This window comes from Symphalangus syndactylus, chromosome 19 (assembly GCF_028878055.3).
Source record: "Symphalangus syndactylus isolate Jambi chromosome 19, NHGRI_mSymSyn1-v2.1_pri, whole genome shotgun sequence".
Taxonomy (NCBI): Eukaryota; Metazoa; Chordata; class Mammalia; order Primates; family Hylobatidae; genus Symphalangus; species Symphalangus syndactylus.
In genome coordinates this window covers 40,269,330-40,282,354 of record NC_072434.2, presented here as the reverse complement: position 1 = coordinate 40,282,354, position 13,025 = coordinate 40,269,330, and the positions used below count along the sequence as shown (strand labels likewise).

Here is a 13,025-nt window from a genome sequence, read left to right as displayed (position 1 = left end):
TAATTTTTTAAAGATGAGGTTTCACTCTGTTGCCCAAGCTGAAGTTCAGTGGTGTGATCATAGCTCACAGCAGCCTTGAACTCCTGGGCTGAAGCAATGGAGGTTGATGTTTTAAATGGGCAGACTATCCAGGAGATACTGCTTATTAAAATTACATCAAATGTAATTGTTTACAAGACCCTTAGGAGCTGAGTTTAGCAATGCAAAAGTCACCCAAGCATGGGAGAGGTTGGACAGACAAGAGATCTTGGGCACAATTATAAAGAACTTGTCAAATAAAATAGTATGAACTAAAGGCTTAAGTATAGGAGGAGTCTTGCATGTCCAAGGGGATTCAGCAGATTAGGTAAGACAAAGACTTATCTTCATATTAAGGCCTACACCAGAGGTAAGTAGGTCACTGTCAGATAGAATCTGGAACCCCTTAGAGAAGGTGTCATTACGTGTTCACAATGGATAAAGTTCTGTTCACTGGGGGGTAATTCCGCCCCTAACAAATTACTGTGTCAGGAAGAGCATGGCAACATGAGCAGTGCTGGTGAGTCTCTGCGAGGGAGGTCTCTAAGGCCTTGAGTCTCTCAAATAAGGCAAACCATTCATCTTCCCAGTTGTTAATAGATCTGAGTCATTCAGGGGCACCATGGGTGACTTTTATGTTATTCATGCCTTTGTTTTCCTTCTCTTTCTCCTTCTTCCCCTTCCTTCTACCTTCTGCCACCAGATCTTTGAGGATAGTACAGAGCCTTATTCATAAGACAACTAAGGCACGAGGGAGGAAGTAAAATGTGGATTTGGCCACCTCTCCTCCAGAGAGAAGACTGGTATGGGGTTTGAGATTATGCAGTGATTTCATTTGTTGCCAAATCAATATTATTATGGTGTGGAAAGCCTTATTATGGTGTGCTAAAAGCCTTCTCAAATTATTAGGAAGTTTGAAGGCAGAACAGGTAAGAAGGAAAAACAAGAATGGAGAAATGAGAGGATGAGGAAGGGAAGGATGTACAGAGCCTTGTCTCTATATCTCCTTAAGACTGTTTTGTCAATGGCAAGCCCTAGCATAGTCAAGCCTCTTGCCACCAGCAGTGTGTGTAGCTATGAAAAACAATCACTAGGGAATTTCTGGCAAACCCCACTTTTCTGTATTCAGATGGGCTCAGTAATGTACTCATTCAACAAATCCATGTTAGACTCTATGAATGATAAACAAACAAAAGTCCAAAAGATTGAAAATAATCAGCTGGGAGCGTTGGCTCACCCTTGTAATCCCAGCACTTTGGGAGGCCGAGGCAGGTGATTACCTGAGGTCAGGAGTTCAAGACCAGCCTGGCCAACATGGTGAAACCCCATCTCTACTGAAAATACAGAAATTAGCCAGGTGTGGTGGCATGCACCTGTAATCCCAGCTACTCGAGAGGTTGAGACACAAGAATCACTTGAATCTGGGAGGCAGAGGTTGCAGTGAGTTGAGATCATGCCACCGCATTCCAGCCTGGGTGACAGAGTGAGACTTTGGCAAAAAAAAAAAGATTGAAGATTGTCTTTTGAAAGAACAATTTATTCCACATTTATAGAACTTAGACATTGTGCAAACACTTTTAGAGCCTAGAGGAAGAAAGGTGAAAAAAGAAAATCCCTCCTCTCACACGCTCAGTCTGATGAGGAAGATAGATATATCAATGGATAAAAACAGTAAGACTTGTTAATTGTAATAATGGAGGATATACGTGATGGTATAGGGAGATAGTGATGAATTCTACCATTGCGGTAGATTCTACCATTCTTGGTTCACCAAGAAGATTATATGTAAACCAGTTCTTAATGGATGACTATTAATTTGTGAGCTGACTGTGCTTGAGAAAACATTTTAAGCAATGGGAATATGGGAACAAAGACATGGAGGTTTCAAGTAAGACTACCTAGCATATGCAGTAAACAGCAATGCCTTGGCTTAGCTTACAAACAGGAGGCAGAGTGTGCGGAGAGGTAGGAAATGAGGCTGGGAGGAAACTCAAAAGCCAGATGGGGTAAAGCCTCAGATACTATACTAGAGAGTTTGGACTTTACCTTCTAGGACATCGAGGAGATTTTGAAAGACTTTAACAATAATAATATCAACAGATTATGGTGGCAGTACGTGGAGTGTGGTTGGAAGGGCAAGAGGTGGGAGCTAGGGAGACCATTTAAGAAGCTGATGCAGAAGTCTAGTTGAGAGAGCATAGAGGCCTATAATGGAAGAGTAATTTTATGGATGGAAAGGAGAAGACAGATTCCAGAGATAGGTACAAAGAGAAACCATATAGCATGATCCCCCATTGCATGTGGTGGCGTGGAGGGGAGAGAGAGAGAACAAGAGAGTAAGAGCAAGAGTGAGAGAGATTGAGAGTGAGGGTGAGAGTGAGAGACAGGGACAGAGACAGAGAGAAGAGTCTCAGTTTTCAGGATTAGATAATTTATTGAATGATGATTCCAGTAACTGGGACTGGGAATGTAGGAAAAGGAGCAGGTTGGGAGGCTTGGATACACTGAACACGTTGAGATGAAAGTGCCTGATGCATATGCGCGTAGAGCTGGCCCATAGCTCATGTATATTTAAAACCAGAGTCAAGAAGAGAATCCTGGACTGAAAACACAGATTTTGGAATCACCCATATGGAATAGATTAAATAAATCAAGGACTGCTTATAAATAGAAGAGCGGAGGGCTTGGGAGGGGTACAGATAAAACACACGTAACACTTGACAGCAAGAAAAAAGATGTATGTGAACAGAGGGCAAGTGCTGATACCAGCTGTGTCACTCACAATAGTGTTTATCTGGGTTTCTTTTTTTGTTTTTTTGAGACAGAGTCTCACTCTTTCGCTCAGGCTGGAGTGCAGTGGTGTGATCTCGGCTCACTGCAACCTCTACCTCCTGGCTTCAAGTGATTCTCCTGCCTCAGCCTCCCAAGTAGTTGGGATTACAGGCTCCCGCCACTATGCCTGGCTAATTTTTGTATTTTTAGTAGAGACAGGGTTTCTTCATGTTGTTCAGCCTGGTCTTGAACTCCTGGCCTCAAGCAAACTACAAGCCTCAGCCTCCCAAAGTGTTGGGATTATAGGCATGAGCCACCGTGTTTGGCCAGGAGTTTCTAATTCTATTTCTATTATATAAAGCCAACAACCACCAGTGTCATCAGGAAAAATGATTGTTTAGTTTTCTTATATCATAATTACGTGTTTGTGACTGTGCATGGCACTTACTGTCCTCATCAGATGCTTAGGTTGAGAGATGAGCTTAGGGCATAGTATTCGGACCCATTTTTCAGTCTTTCATTATGAACTTTGGGTATGACTGAGTGATGGTGGGCCATTGATAAAACAATTAGTTTATTATTCACTAGCTGAACATTGTGCTCTAAGGAGCATAGACAGTAAATTAGAGGAAACTCTAATTTACTAAAGGAGTTAGTTGCTTCATTCACTGGGGTCTCCGTGTTTGGCTTTATGACATTCAATATTTATCTTCTTGAATTAACTTGGGCAGCACCATGATCACACCTGAGCGAAGTAATAAGTATGTTGCATGATCAAATTAATATTCAAGAAAGCTCTTGTCAGGCAGTAATGTTGGACCAAACCTACCAAGTTGAAATTTGACTGGAATAAATGTACATTCCTGCCCTTGGTTTCTGAAATGTGACTGCATAAGTAAAAGCATAATGGAGTTAATAGTGTAATATGAGAGCCCCCGAAGCTAACCCCATTTCAGGCCCCATTACACTAGCATCAGATGCGACCTAGGCAAGAGTTCTCTTATGTTCTGCTCTGGGAAGCATTTGAAGTGTTTCAGTTGTGAGTACCACTCCAGCCAATGAGAGAGCCAGATGGAGAGAAGGCCATGTGAGGAATGGGTTGAAGAATTGCTTGGTGACTAGCTAGCAGGGTTGGAGGTAAGCAGACGTCTGTGATGTCTTTATAAATACTGGAAGCACTGTCCCTTTTAAAGGGACTTAAGTGAATTCTGTCAAGCTTCAGAGGGCATAATTTTTACATATAGAAGGTAAAGGAAGACAGTCATAGTAGGAAAAAAGAAATCTACCACTTCACCTTCTTCATAAACGGAATGGGCATACCTGAGTCAGTGAGCTCCCCACAGCTGGGAGTGTTTAAGCAGAACGATTATTGAAAAAGAGAGTCCTGGAGAAGGAGAGAAATTGAATTGGATGACTCTAAAGGCTGTCATCATGCTGAGATTTGGCAATGTGAAATGATCCATTCGATTGCTTCATTTTCTGAACCTGAATGCAATTCTGGTTCATGTTTTGTTTTTTTATTTCTCTCTCTCCATATAGAGATAATTGGTTCTACAAATCTTATAATTCTGCTAGAGGATGAAATCTTTGCCGATTTTTTCAACACATTTCTTTCCCTCCCGGTAAGCATTCTCAGATTTAAATACAAATATTTCATTAGCAGCTAAATAGTGAAACTCACAGAGCTGAGCAACTTTTTTTCTTTGTTTGTTGTTATTTGGGGTTTTACTAAATTTCTTCTTAAATAAAAAACTCTTTTAATTTGAGCAAATAAACGTGAATCAGAGCTACCTTTAAAATCTCCAAAAACTTCCCATTGTTGATGTCATCAGATCCTAAATCCCCAGCCTCCTTACTTGCCTTTACCTGTCCAAAGTTACTTCTGATCATACCCTCTGCTGATTGCCAGTGCTCTGTTGACAGAGGTCTACCCTCACTGGGTACCCCTGGCATTCCCCCACCTCTGAACCTCTCCTTCGGCTGTGTTTGTTTTCTGCCAGGAATACCTTTCCCGTAGTTCCACCTATGAAAATCTTAAATACTCTTCAAATCTCTGCTTAAATTCCATTCTCCTTAAGGAATTCCTAGGTCCTCAGCATTGGAACCTCCTGATGGGAACTTCTCTGCTTCTGAGCCCCTTGGCACTTTGCAACTCTCTTGAGTTGTATGTGTGTGTGTGTGTGTGTGTGTGTGTGTGTGTGGCCCCCAGTAGATTATGAGACAGTGAATTTCTGCAGGACAAGGACTGAGGATTATTTACTCTGCTCTACTCCCTTTACCAGATGTTTAGTGCATAGAAATTGTTGTTGACTGGAACAAAACTATTTCCCTAATCTATGCAACTAAAACAAACCTCAAACATCAAAGTATTCTTAAACTCAAACCTGGACTTATCCTGAATCTTTTTTGGTTTAAATCCTTGGTGACATTTTAACACTGGTGCCTTATGAATTGTGGCTCATCTTGATGCACCCTTTCCCATAAGATGGTATATACTAAAAGGCGAAATTTCAGTCAAGTGGGAAAAGCACCCTCTATATCCCACACATGGTTATTGGGTGGTTACTTTGTGCCAGCCCCTGGGCTGGGCTTAATATTGGGGATGCACATATTAATGACACCATCCCGGCATCCCTATCCTCATGGAATTCCCCGTCTAGTGTGAGAGATATTTATTGAAGTTCTGGGTGACATGACGGAAGTTTTTAGGAGGCAGTGGGGGTACAGTACTCACGAGAGAGAGAGAGATCATCCCTACCTGGAAATTCAGGAAAAGCTGACACAAGACAAATATTAAAAGACAAGGAGGTACTTGACAGCTAACTGGAAGCAGAAGGTGAGGAGGAAAGGATACATAAAGAAATAGGAGGAGGCCGGGCACGGTGGCTCATGCCTATAATCCCAGCAATTTGGGAGGCCAAGGTGGGGGGATCACCTGAATTTGGGAGTTTGAGACCAGCCTGGCCAACATGGTGAAACCCTGTCTCTACTAAAAATACAAAAATTAGCCGGGCGTGGTGGCGGGAGCCTGTAGTCCCAGCCACTTGGGAGGCTGAGGCACGAGAATCACTTGAGCCCAGGAGGCAGAGGTTGCAGTGAGCTGAGATTGCACCGCTGCACTCCAGCCTAAGTGACAGAGCGAGACTCCACCTCAAAAAAAAAAAAAAAGAATAAAAATAGGAGGAAAAGTCTAGGGAGTGAGTAGCAAGAAAAGCAAAAGCATTATAGACAGAACAGAGAAAGTAAAGGCACCAAAGAATACAATCTTTTGACACTTTGGGGCAAATTGTAAGTAACTCAGGAAGGCTGAAGAACGGTTGTGAGGGTGAGACGCCACAAGAGATAAGCTGCACAGGCAGGCTGTGCCAAGCCCTGGAGATCAGGCAAACTATGCCTAGGAGTTTGGACATTACCCTAAGGCGTTAGAGAGCCATCGAAGGATTTGAAGTAAAAGAGTAACATGTTCAGGCTTTCATCTGAGAAAACTACTCTGCAGAGGTCTGGCCAATGGGTGGGCAGGAGACCTTAATGGAGGAAGGGAAAGGGGTTAGGAGGTTGTTTCAATCATCTAGGTGGGAAGTAATGAGGGTCTAAAGGGAAAGGGGAGAGGAGGATGGGATAAGTAGAGGAGACTGTTAACAAAACAAAATATAGAACCATGTCACTGTTTAAATGTTAGGCAAGGTGGTAACAGGAAGAAAGGAAGCAAGGGTAACAGGCTTGGGTGCTTGGATGGATGGTGGTGTCAGGCAACAGGATTAAAACGAGGATAAGGAAAAGGCCTCTCTGAGAGTGGGTCTTTTATGTGTTTCTCACTCTTACTATTGTCTCTGCCACTGTCTTAATAAAGGTTTCAGAAGTAATCTTTTTTTTTTTGAGACAGATTTTGCTCTTGTTGCCCAGGCTGGAGTGCAGTGGCACAATCTCAGCTCATTGCAACCTCCACCTTCTGGGTTCAAGTGATTCTCCCGCCTCAGCCTCCCAAGTAGCTGGGACTACAGGCATGCACCACCACGCCCAGCTAATTTTTTGTATTTTTAGTAGAGACGGAGTTTCTCCATGTTGGTCAGTCTGATCTCAAACTCCAGACCTCAGATGATCTGCCTGCCTCAGCCTCCCAAAGTGCTGGGATTACAGGCGTAAGCCTCCACGCCCGACCAAGAAGTAATCATAAGACCCGTTAATCAGTCAATTCACCAACACAATTAAAACAATTCACAATAATGTTCTAGAAACAGAGAGTGATGTGGGGAGGGGAGTTCCAGCCAAGAGTATAAGAAAGTCCTGGCCACTTAGGCAGCTGTGGCCTATAAAGAAAGACAGCAGTAGTAGTTCATGTTGAATACTCCTTAAGTTTACAAATTTCTACCACTTAATTCTCATAGTCACCGTGTGCAGTAGGAAGTATTTTCCCTTTTTACCAACGGATCTCAGAAGTTAAATGATTTGCTGTAATCCCAGCACTTTGGGAGGGCGAGGCAGGCGGATCACTTGAGGTCAAGAGTTCAAGACCAGCCTGGCCAACTTGGTGAAACCCTGTCTCTACCGAAAATATAAAAATTAGCTAGGCGTGGTGGCACATGCCTGTAATCCCAGCTACTAGGGAGGCTGAGGTAGGAGAATCGCTTGAACACGGGAGGTGGAGGTTGCAGTGAGCCAAGATCCTGCCACTGCACTCCAGCAAAGGTGACAGAGCCAGACTCCATCTCAAAAACAAAAACAAAAACAAAAGTTAAATGATACGCCTAAGATCACACAGTGAATCTCGGGCAGTTCTAGGAGCTGACCAGGTCTGCTGGCTCCAGGCCTGATGTGTTTTCCACATTAGCCTGTGCCCTCTATGGTATAAATGTCGGGTAGTGAAACTGCTTCCAAATCCCACTCCCACATAATCTCACAACTTCACAGTCCTACTGCCACTCCTTAAAGGTAGCTTAACACACCACTCAGGGTGTGTTGTGTTACACACTGAGTGCAGAGCAGAGAGAGATCCCTAAGGACTGAGTCTCCTTTACAGACTTATAATTGTAACATGCAGACAGCAACATCACCTTCCTTCAGCACCTCACAGCCAGTGTGACAAGGGACAAATGGGATTGAGGGAAGAGGGCCATAGACTAACAAAAGTGTGAGGCTGTTCATCTTGGGGAGATGGTCAGACTGACGTGAAGTGCTGAGAGTTCAGCCAAGAATTGGAGCTTCAGCCCCTCTAGTTTTCTGCAAATACTTCTGGGACACTTTGAAGACATTTTGTTGCCCATGGTGAGACTGCTTAAGTTTACATACCTGTAAACATAGAAGTCCTTTCCCATCCATTTCAAAGGTGGTTGCCCAGGTGACAGTCTCTTTTCCATGACAAAAGGGGATGGTATCCTAGAATTACATTATCAATTTTGGACACTGTCAATGCCTCCCTATGTAATTTGTATCCCCAGTCTCCGCATCTTTGGTCCTCTCTGTCTTCTCCAGTTTAGGTAAACCCAAAGCTATTTTTCACTGGGAAAACGTTTTAGACATTTGCTAAGTCCAGGGAGAAAAGTGAATACTGAATACACAAAGTAAATACGTTCTAATATCATGGGCCTTGGCCTTTGCACACAAGCAAATAGCTCTCAGGTCGGCTCAGGCTCCACAGGAAAGATAGCTCCCAGGTTGGGGCATGGTGGAGCCAAAAGATAAATGAATCTTGCAATTCAGTCTGTTTAGAGCTTGTTTGCATGTGTGCAGGGCAAGTTGATGCAGTAGAATAAATTTAAGAATTAATGTCCCTTGAAATAAAAGAGCCATGGAACCTCCCTTCCTCTGTGGCTGTAGATGGACTGTGTCATATATATGAAGAGAAGCTCAACTCCCTTGACTGTTTCCTAGCTTTCTTTTGCAGGTTTTTGGTCAGACACCATTTTATACTGTTGAAAATTCACAGTGGAGCTTGTGGCCAGAAATACCTTGTAACTTGGTGAGTAAAATTCTTCAGCGGTAGAGAGTTTAGGGTGGGAGAATGAGGGAACTATAATTGTTTTTTGTTGTTAATTTGTTTTTGTTTTTGAGATGGGGTCTCATTCTGTCACCCAGGCTGTAGTGCAGTGGTGCGATCTTGGCTCACTGCAACCTTTGCCTCTCTGGCTCAAGCAATCCTCCCACCTAAGCCTCCCAAGTAGCTGGGATCATACAGGCATATGCCACCATGCCCGGCTAATTTTTTGTATTTTTGGTAGAGACGGAGTTTCACCATGTTGCCCAGGCTGATCTTGAGCTACTGAGCTCTAGCAATCCACCTGCCTCGGCCTCCCAAATTGCTGGGATTACAAGCCTGAGCCACCGTGCCTGGCCTGAGGGAACTATTTGAAATGTGAATTGGGAGAGGGAGAAAAAGAGGAGGTCCAGAGGGTAACTATAGGAGAAACTGTAAAGCAGGTGAGTAGAACAGACAGCATCAATCCAGGTCTACATTTCTCCTTTTTACATTTTTTACCTCTTATCCCAAGCAATTGCTGGTGAATTCTTTCCATTATATTCCAGTCCATAGTTAGGAAATGGGATTCTCACATCTACCGTGATAGGTTAGACACTTGGGAAACTGTGCTGAGAAGAACTTTAAGGGCACATCTGAGCAAGAAAGAGTGTGGGAATTGACTGGCAATGTCTGCGATGGGTGTGGGATGGGAAGTGGCAGCCCATGGGCCACATAATTATTGTCAGTATGCATTATCAGATGTAGATCAAAATAAGATGCTTCTCTGCCATTTCTAATGACTACTCGACTATTCTCCAGAGGGATGTTTTTCTCCCAATTTTTTCTTTATGCTCTTTTTCTTTTTTCTTATTTTTCCCCTTGTCCCCACGCCTGTTTTCCTTTTCCACTATGTAGACCTTAGACTTACTAATGGCTTCCACATCCCCTACAAGGGGGCATATAGGATCAGAAAGACCACTCTAAACCCTGATAACAGCAAGGTTTTTCTTTCCATGAGTTCTGGAGAGTTGAGAAGAGACATTCTATTCTAATGCTTACATTTGATTTCCTAAGGATAACCCTGAAAGCTGAAAAACATTACCTCCTTTCTCTGTGCCTTGATCCTTCAGGAATATATCCTGTATTCTAAATGATGTTATATGTGAATCTTTGTTTTTGTACATGTAGTGTAATTGATAGGGGTTAGGAGTTTGTTAGAAATTACGAGTGTGTTTACAAAGAAGCAAGTTGAATAGAGTTATGATCTGACATCACAGACCCAAATCTTTTCTGCTTTTCTTCTGTCAAGCAAGACTTAGATGTTTTCTTTAACAACTTCACTCAGGGATAAGAAAGAATTTTTTCATGAAAGATCAAGCTTTTTATTTTCTACCGATCCACTTACTTCTTTGCAAGCCTCTGCTCCTCTTTGATACTTCTTTTTTTTAAGTCCAGGTTCCAGGTTTATAGAAATTATTTTTAATCAACACACCTCTCCTTCTGGCCAGACACTGCAAGTGTGAGGCGATTAGTTGCCCTTTACTAAGTTGTATTTTTTTTAGCAGTTCAGTTTCATTTAGCATTTTTGTTTCTATTTTGCTTTGACTCTAGATTGCCAAATACAAAGGGTTATTGACCTGGTTGGAAAAATACCGATTACCTTTCTTCTGTAAAACAAATTTGTGTTTCCATTACATTCTCTGTCAGGAGCTCATCAGTTTCATTAAGTCCCCAGAAGGAGGTAAGCATTGGTGTGCGTGTGTGTGTGTGTGTGTGTGTGCAGAAATATAGGAAGTCACATTTCATAATGATCTTATGCAGGTCAGTACTATAGTAAGGTATAAATATTGGCTGAATTTATAGATATGTGCATAGCCCAGCCCATGTTATGGCAATAGGTAAACTCTTAGCCTGAAATATTGGTTATCAAGAGAAATATGCAGGAGTCTGACAGACTGGGCTGTTTATCTCACTGTAGCCAGAAATGAGAAAATTAATGATGGCTGCAGAACATGGTAAAATTGCCTAATCTAGAACCAACAGATTTCACCACCTTCATTACTACCATCTGGTTTAAGCCAGCAGAATTTTTTACCTAGTTAATGAAATCATCTCTTAATTTGTCTACTTGCTTTTACTCTTGCTCTCTTGCTCATAGAAGCCAGAGTGAGACTCTTAAAAAGTAATTGGTGGTGGTGCTGGAGGGACTCCTAGGAAGATGATGAAATAGAAAGCACTAGGAATCTGTTTCCTCATCCAGGCAACAATTGCACTGGCAGAATCTATATGATGTAAATATTTTGAAACTCTAGAATCTACTGAAGCTTGCAACATTCAGGGGAAAGTTTAGACAGTAAATTGTAGTTGATCTCCTTCAGTTTCAGCTCTTTGCACAGTAGCAGCTACTCACCCTCAACCCCAGCCCCATGGCACACAGTTGTGCACATGTTCCTGGGGCAGCTTACAGGAGCCAGGGTGGGCAAAAAGAACCTTGTCTTCCAAATATTAAGGATCTGTGCTCTGATTGCTGCTTCTGATCACAGAAGTACAGACAGACGTGGGCAGTCATTGTTGTTGTACCTTCCCATTGTTGTAAGCCCCTCTCCCTCTAGCTGAAGCGACTTTTAGGGGATTTACAGAGCTGACATCTTCCCCCTTCTTCATTTTCTTTTTTTTCCTTTTGGGAGGCAGATCTTAAGGATTAGGACATTCAAAAACAACTGCATATATGGAGAAAATTAGAAAGTAACTGCCTATGCTTAAAGAAAGTTGCAGGCTCAGAAAAGATATAGGAAGACAAGTTTACACCTCAGGCCAATTCTTGGCACAGAGATATCCTACAATAGCAATTTAAAAAAAACCAAAAATAATAACAACAAAAAAAACACCAGCAAACTCTGTGAAAATGAGGGAATCTGATTTCCAGAGTTAACACATCATTAGGTTTAAATATTCAGTTTTTAACAACAACAACAACAAAAAATTCAGAAGGCACACAAAGAGGAAAGCATGTCGAATTTAAGAAAATAAAGATAAACCTAAAGAAGCTGTCCTTGAGAGAGTTCTGAGGGCAGATCTACTAGATAAAGACTTTAAAACAACTGCCTTAAATATGGTCAAAGAACTAAAGAAAGATGTAGAGAAAGTCAGGAAAGTGATAAATGAACAAAATGGAAATATTAATACAGAGAAAAACCTTAAAAAAACAAAAGTGATTCTGTAGCTGAAAAGCAAAACTAAAATGAAAAATCTACTAGAAAGATTTAAAGGCAGATTACAGCAGGCAAAAGAAAGAATCCATAAACCTGAAGATAGCACAGTAGAAACTATTTAATCTGAGGAACAGAAAGAAAGAAGTTTAAAGAAAACTGAACAGAGCCCCTTGATGGGACTTGTGGGGCACCATTAAGCAGGCCAACACACACACACATTATGGAAGTCTAGAAAAAGAGTAGAGAAAGAAAGGTGCAAAGAGAATATTTCAATATATAATGGCTAAAAACCTCTCAAACTGATGGAATACATGAATATAGACAACAAAGGGCCCAATGAACTCCAAGTAAGATGAACTCAAAGAGATCCACACCAAGACATATTATACTCTTGAATGCCAAAGACAGAGAAAGAATGTTGAAAACCGTAAGAGAGAGAGAGAAATCATTCATCACTTTACAAGGGATCTTCATAAGATTATAAGCAGATTTCTCATCAGAAACTGTGGAGTCCAGCAGGCAGTAGTTTGATATATTCAATGTTCTAAAAGAAAAAAAATAACCAAGAATCCTATATTCAATAAAACTGTCCTTCTAAAGCAAGGATGAAATTAAGATATTTCCAGATAAACAAAAGCTGAGGGAGCTTTCCTGCAAGAAATGCTCAAGAGAGTCCTGCAGGGTGAAATAAGAGAACACTAGACAGTAACTTGAAGCCATATGTAGTAAAGATCTCAACAAAAATAAATATAATTCTAACGTCATAAAATAATAATAAAAATAATATTTAAAAGCTATCATCATTGTAATGATTTATAACTGCACTTTTTTAAGATTTAAGAAATTAATATATGTTTTACAAGAATACTAGTCTAAAAGATAGTATTATTGTAACTTTGGTTGGTAACTCCACATTAAATTTTGTTTTCCACATAATTTAAGATATTAATGCATGTTAATTAATTATTAGTTTATATTTTGGGGAACACAATGTAATTCTGTGACATCAACAAGCAAAAGGGGGAGACAGAGCTGTCAAAGAAGCAAAGTTTTTGTATGTGACTGAAATT

The 13,025-nt window shown here is 41.3% G+C and overlaps 1 protein-coding gene across 10 annotated transcripts in view; it reads left to right on the top strand.

The window, feature by feature from the left end:
* Positions 1 to 500: 500 nt before the first annotated feature.
* The window catches only part of RGSL1 (regulator of G protein signaling like 1), a 131,526-nt gene continuing 119,001 nt past the window's right edge, over positions 501 to 13,025 (top strand). For 8 of the 10 annotated variants that reach the window (XM_055234349.2, XM_055234350.2, XM_055234357.2 and 5 more), the window contains exons 1-4: positions 501 to 538; positions 4,330 to 4,412; positions 8,672 to 8,746; positions 10,355 to 10,484. In XM_055234349.2, the coding sequence (XP_055090324.1) occupies positions 526 to 538; positions 4,330 to 4,412; positions 8,672 to 8,746; positions 10,355 to 10,484 (301 nt within the window). In that variant the 5' untranslated portion in view covers positions 501 to 525. The remainder of the gene's footprint in view (positions 539 to 4,329; positions 4,413 to 8,671; positions 8,747 to 10,354; positions 10,485 to 13,025) is intronic. The other 2 variants (XM_063613811.1, XM_055234351.2) reach the window with 1 other exon arrangement.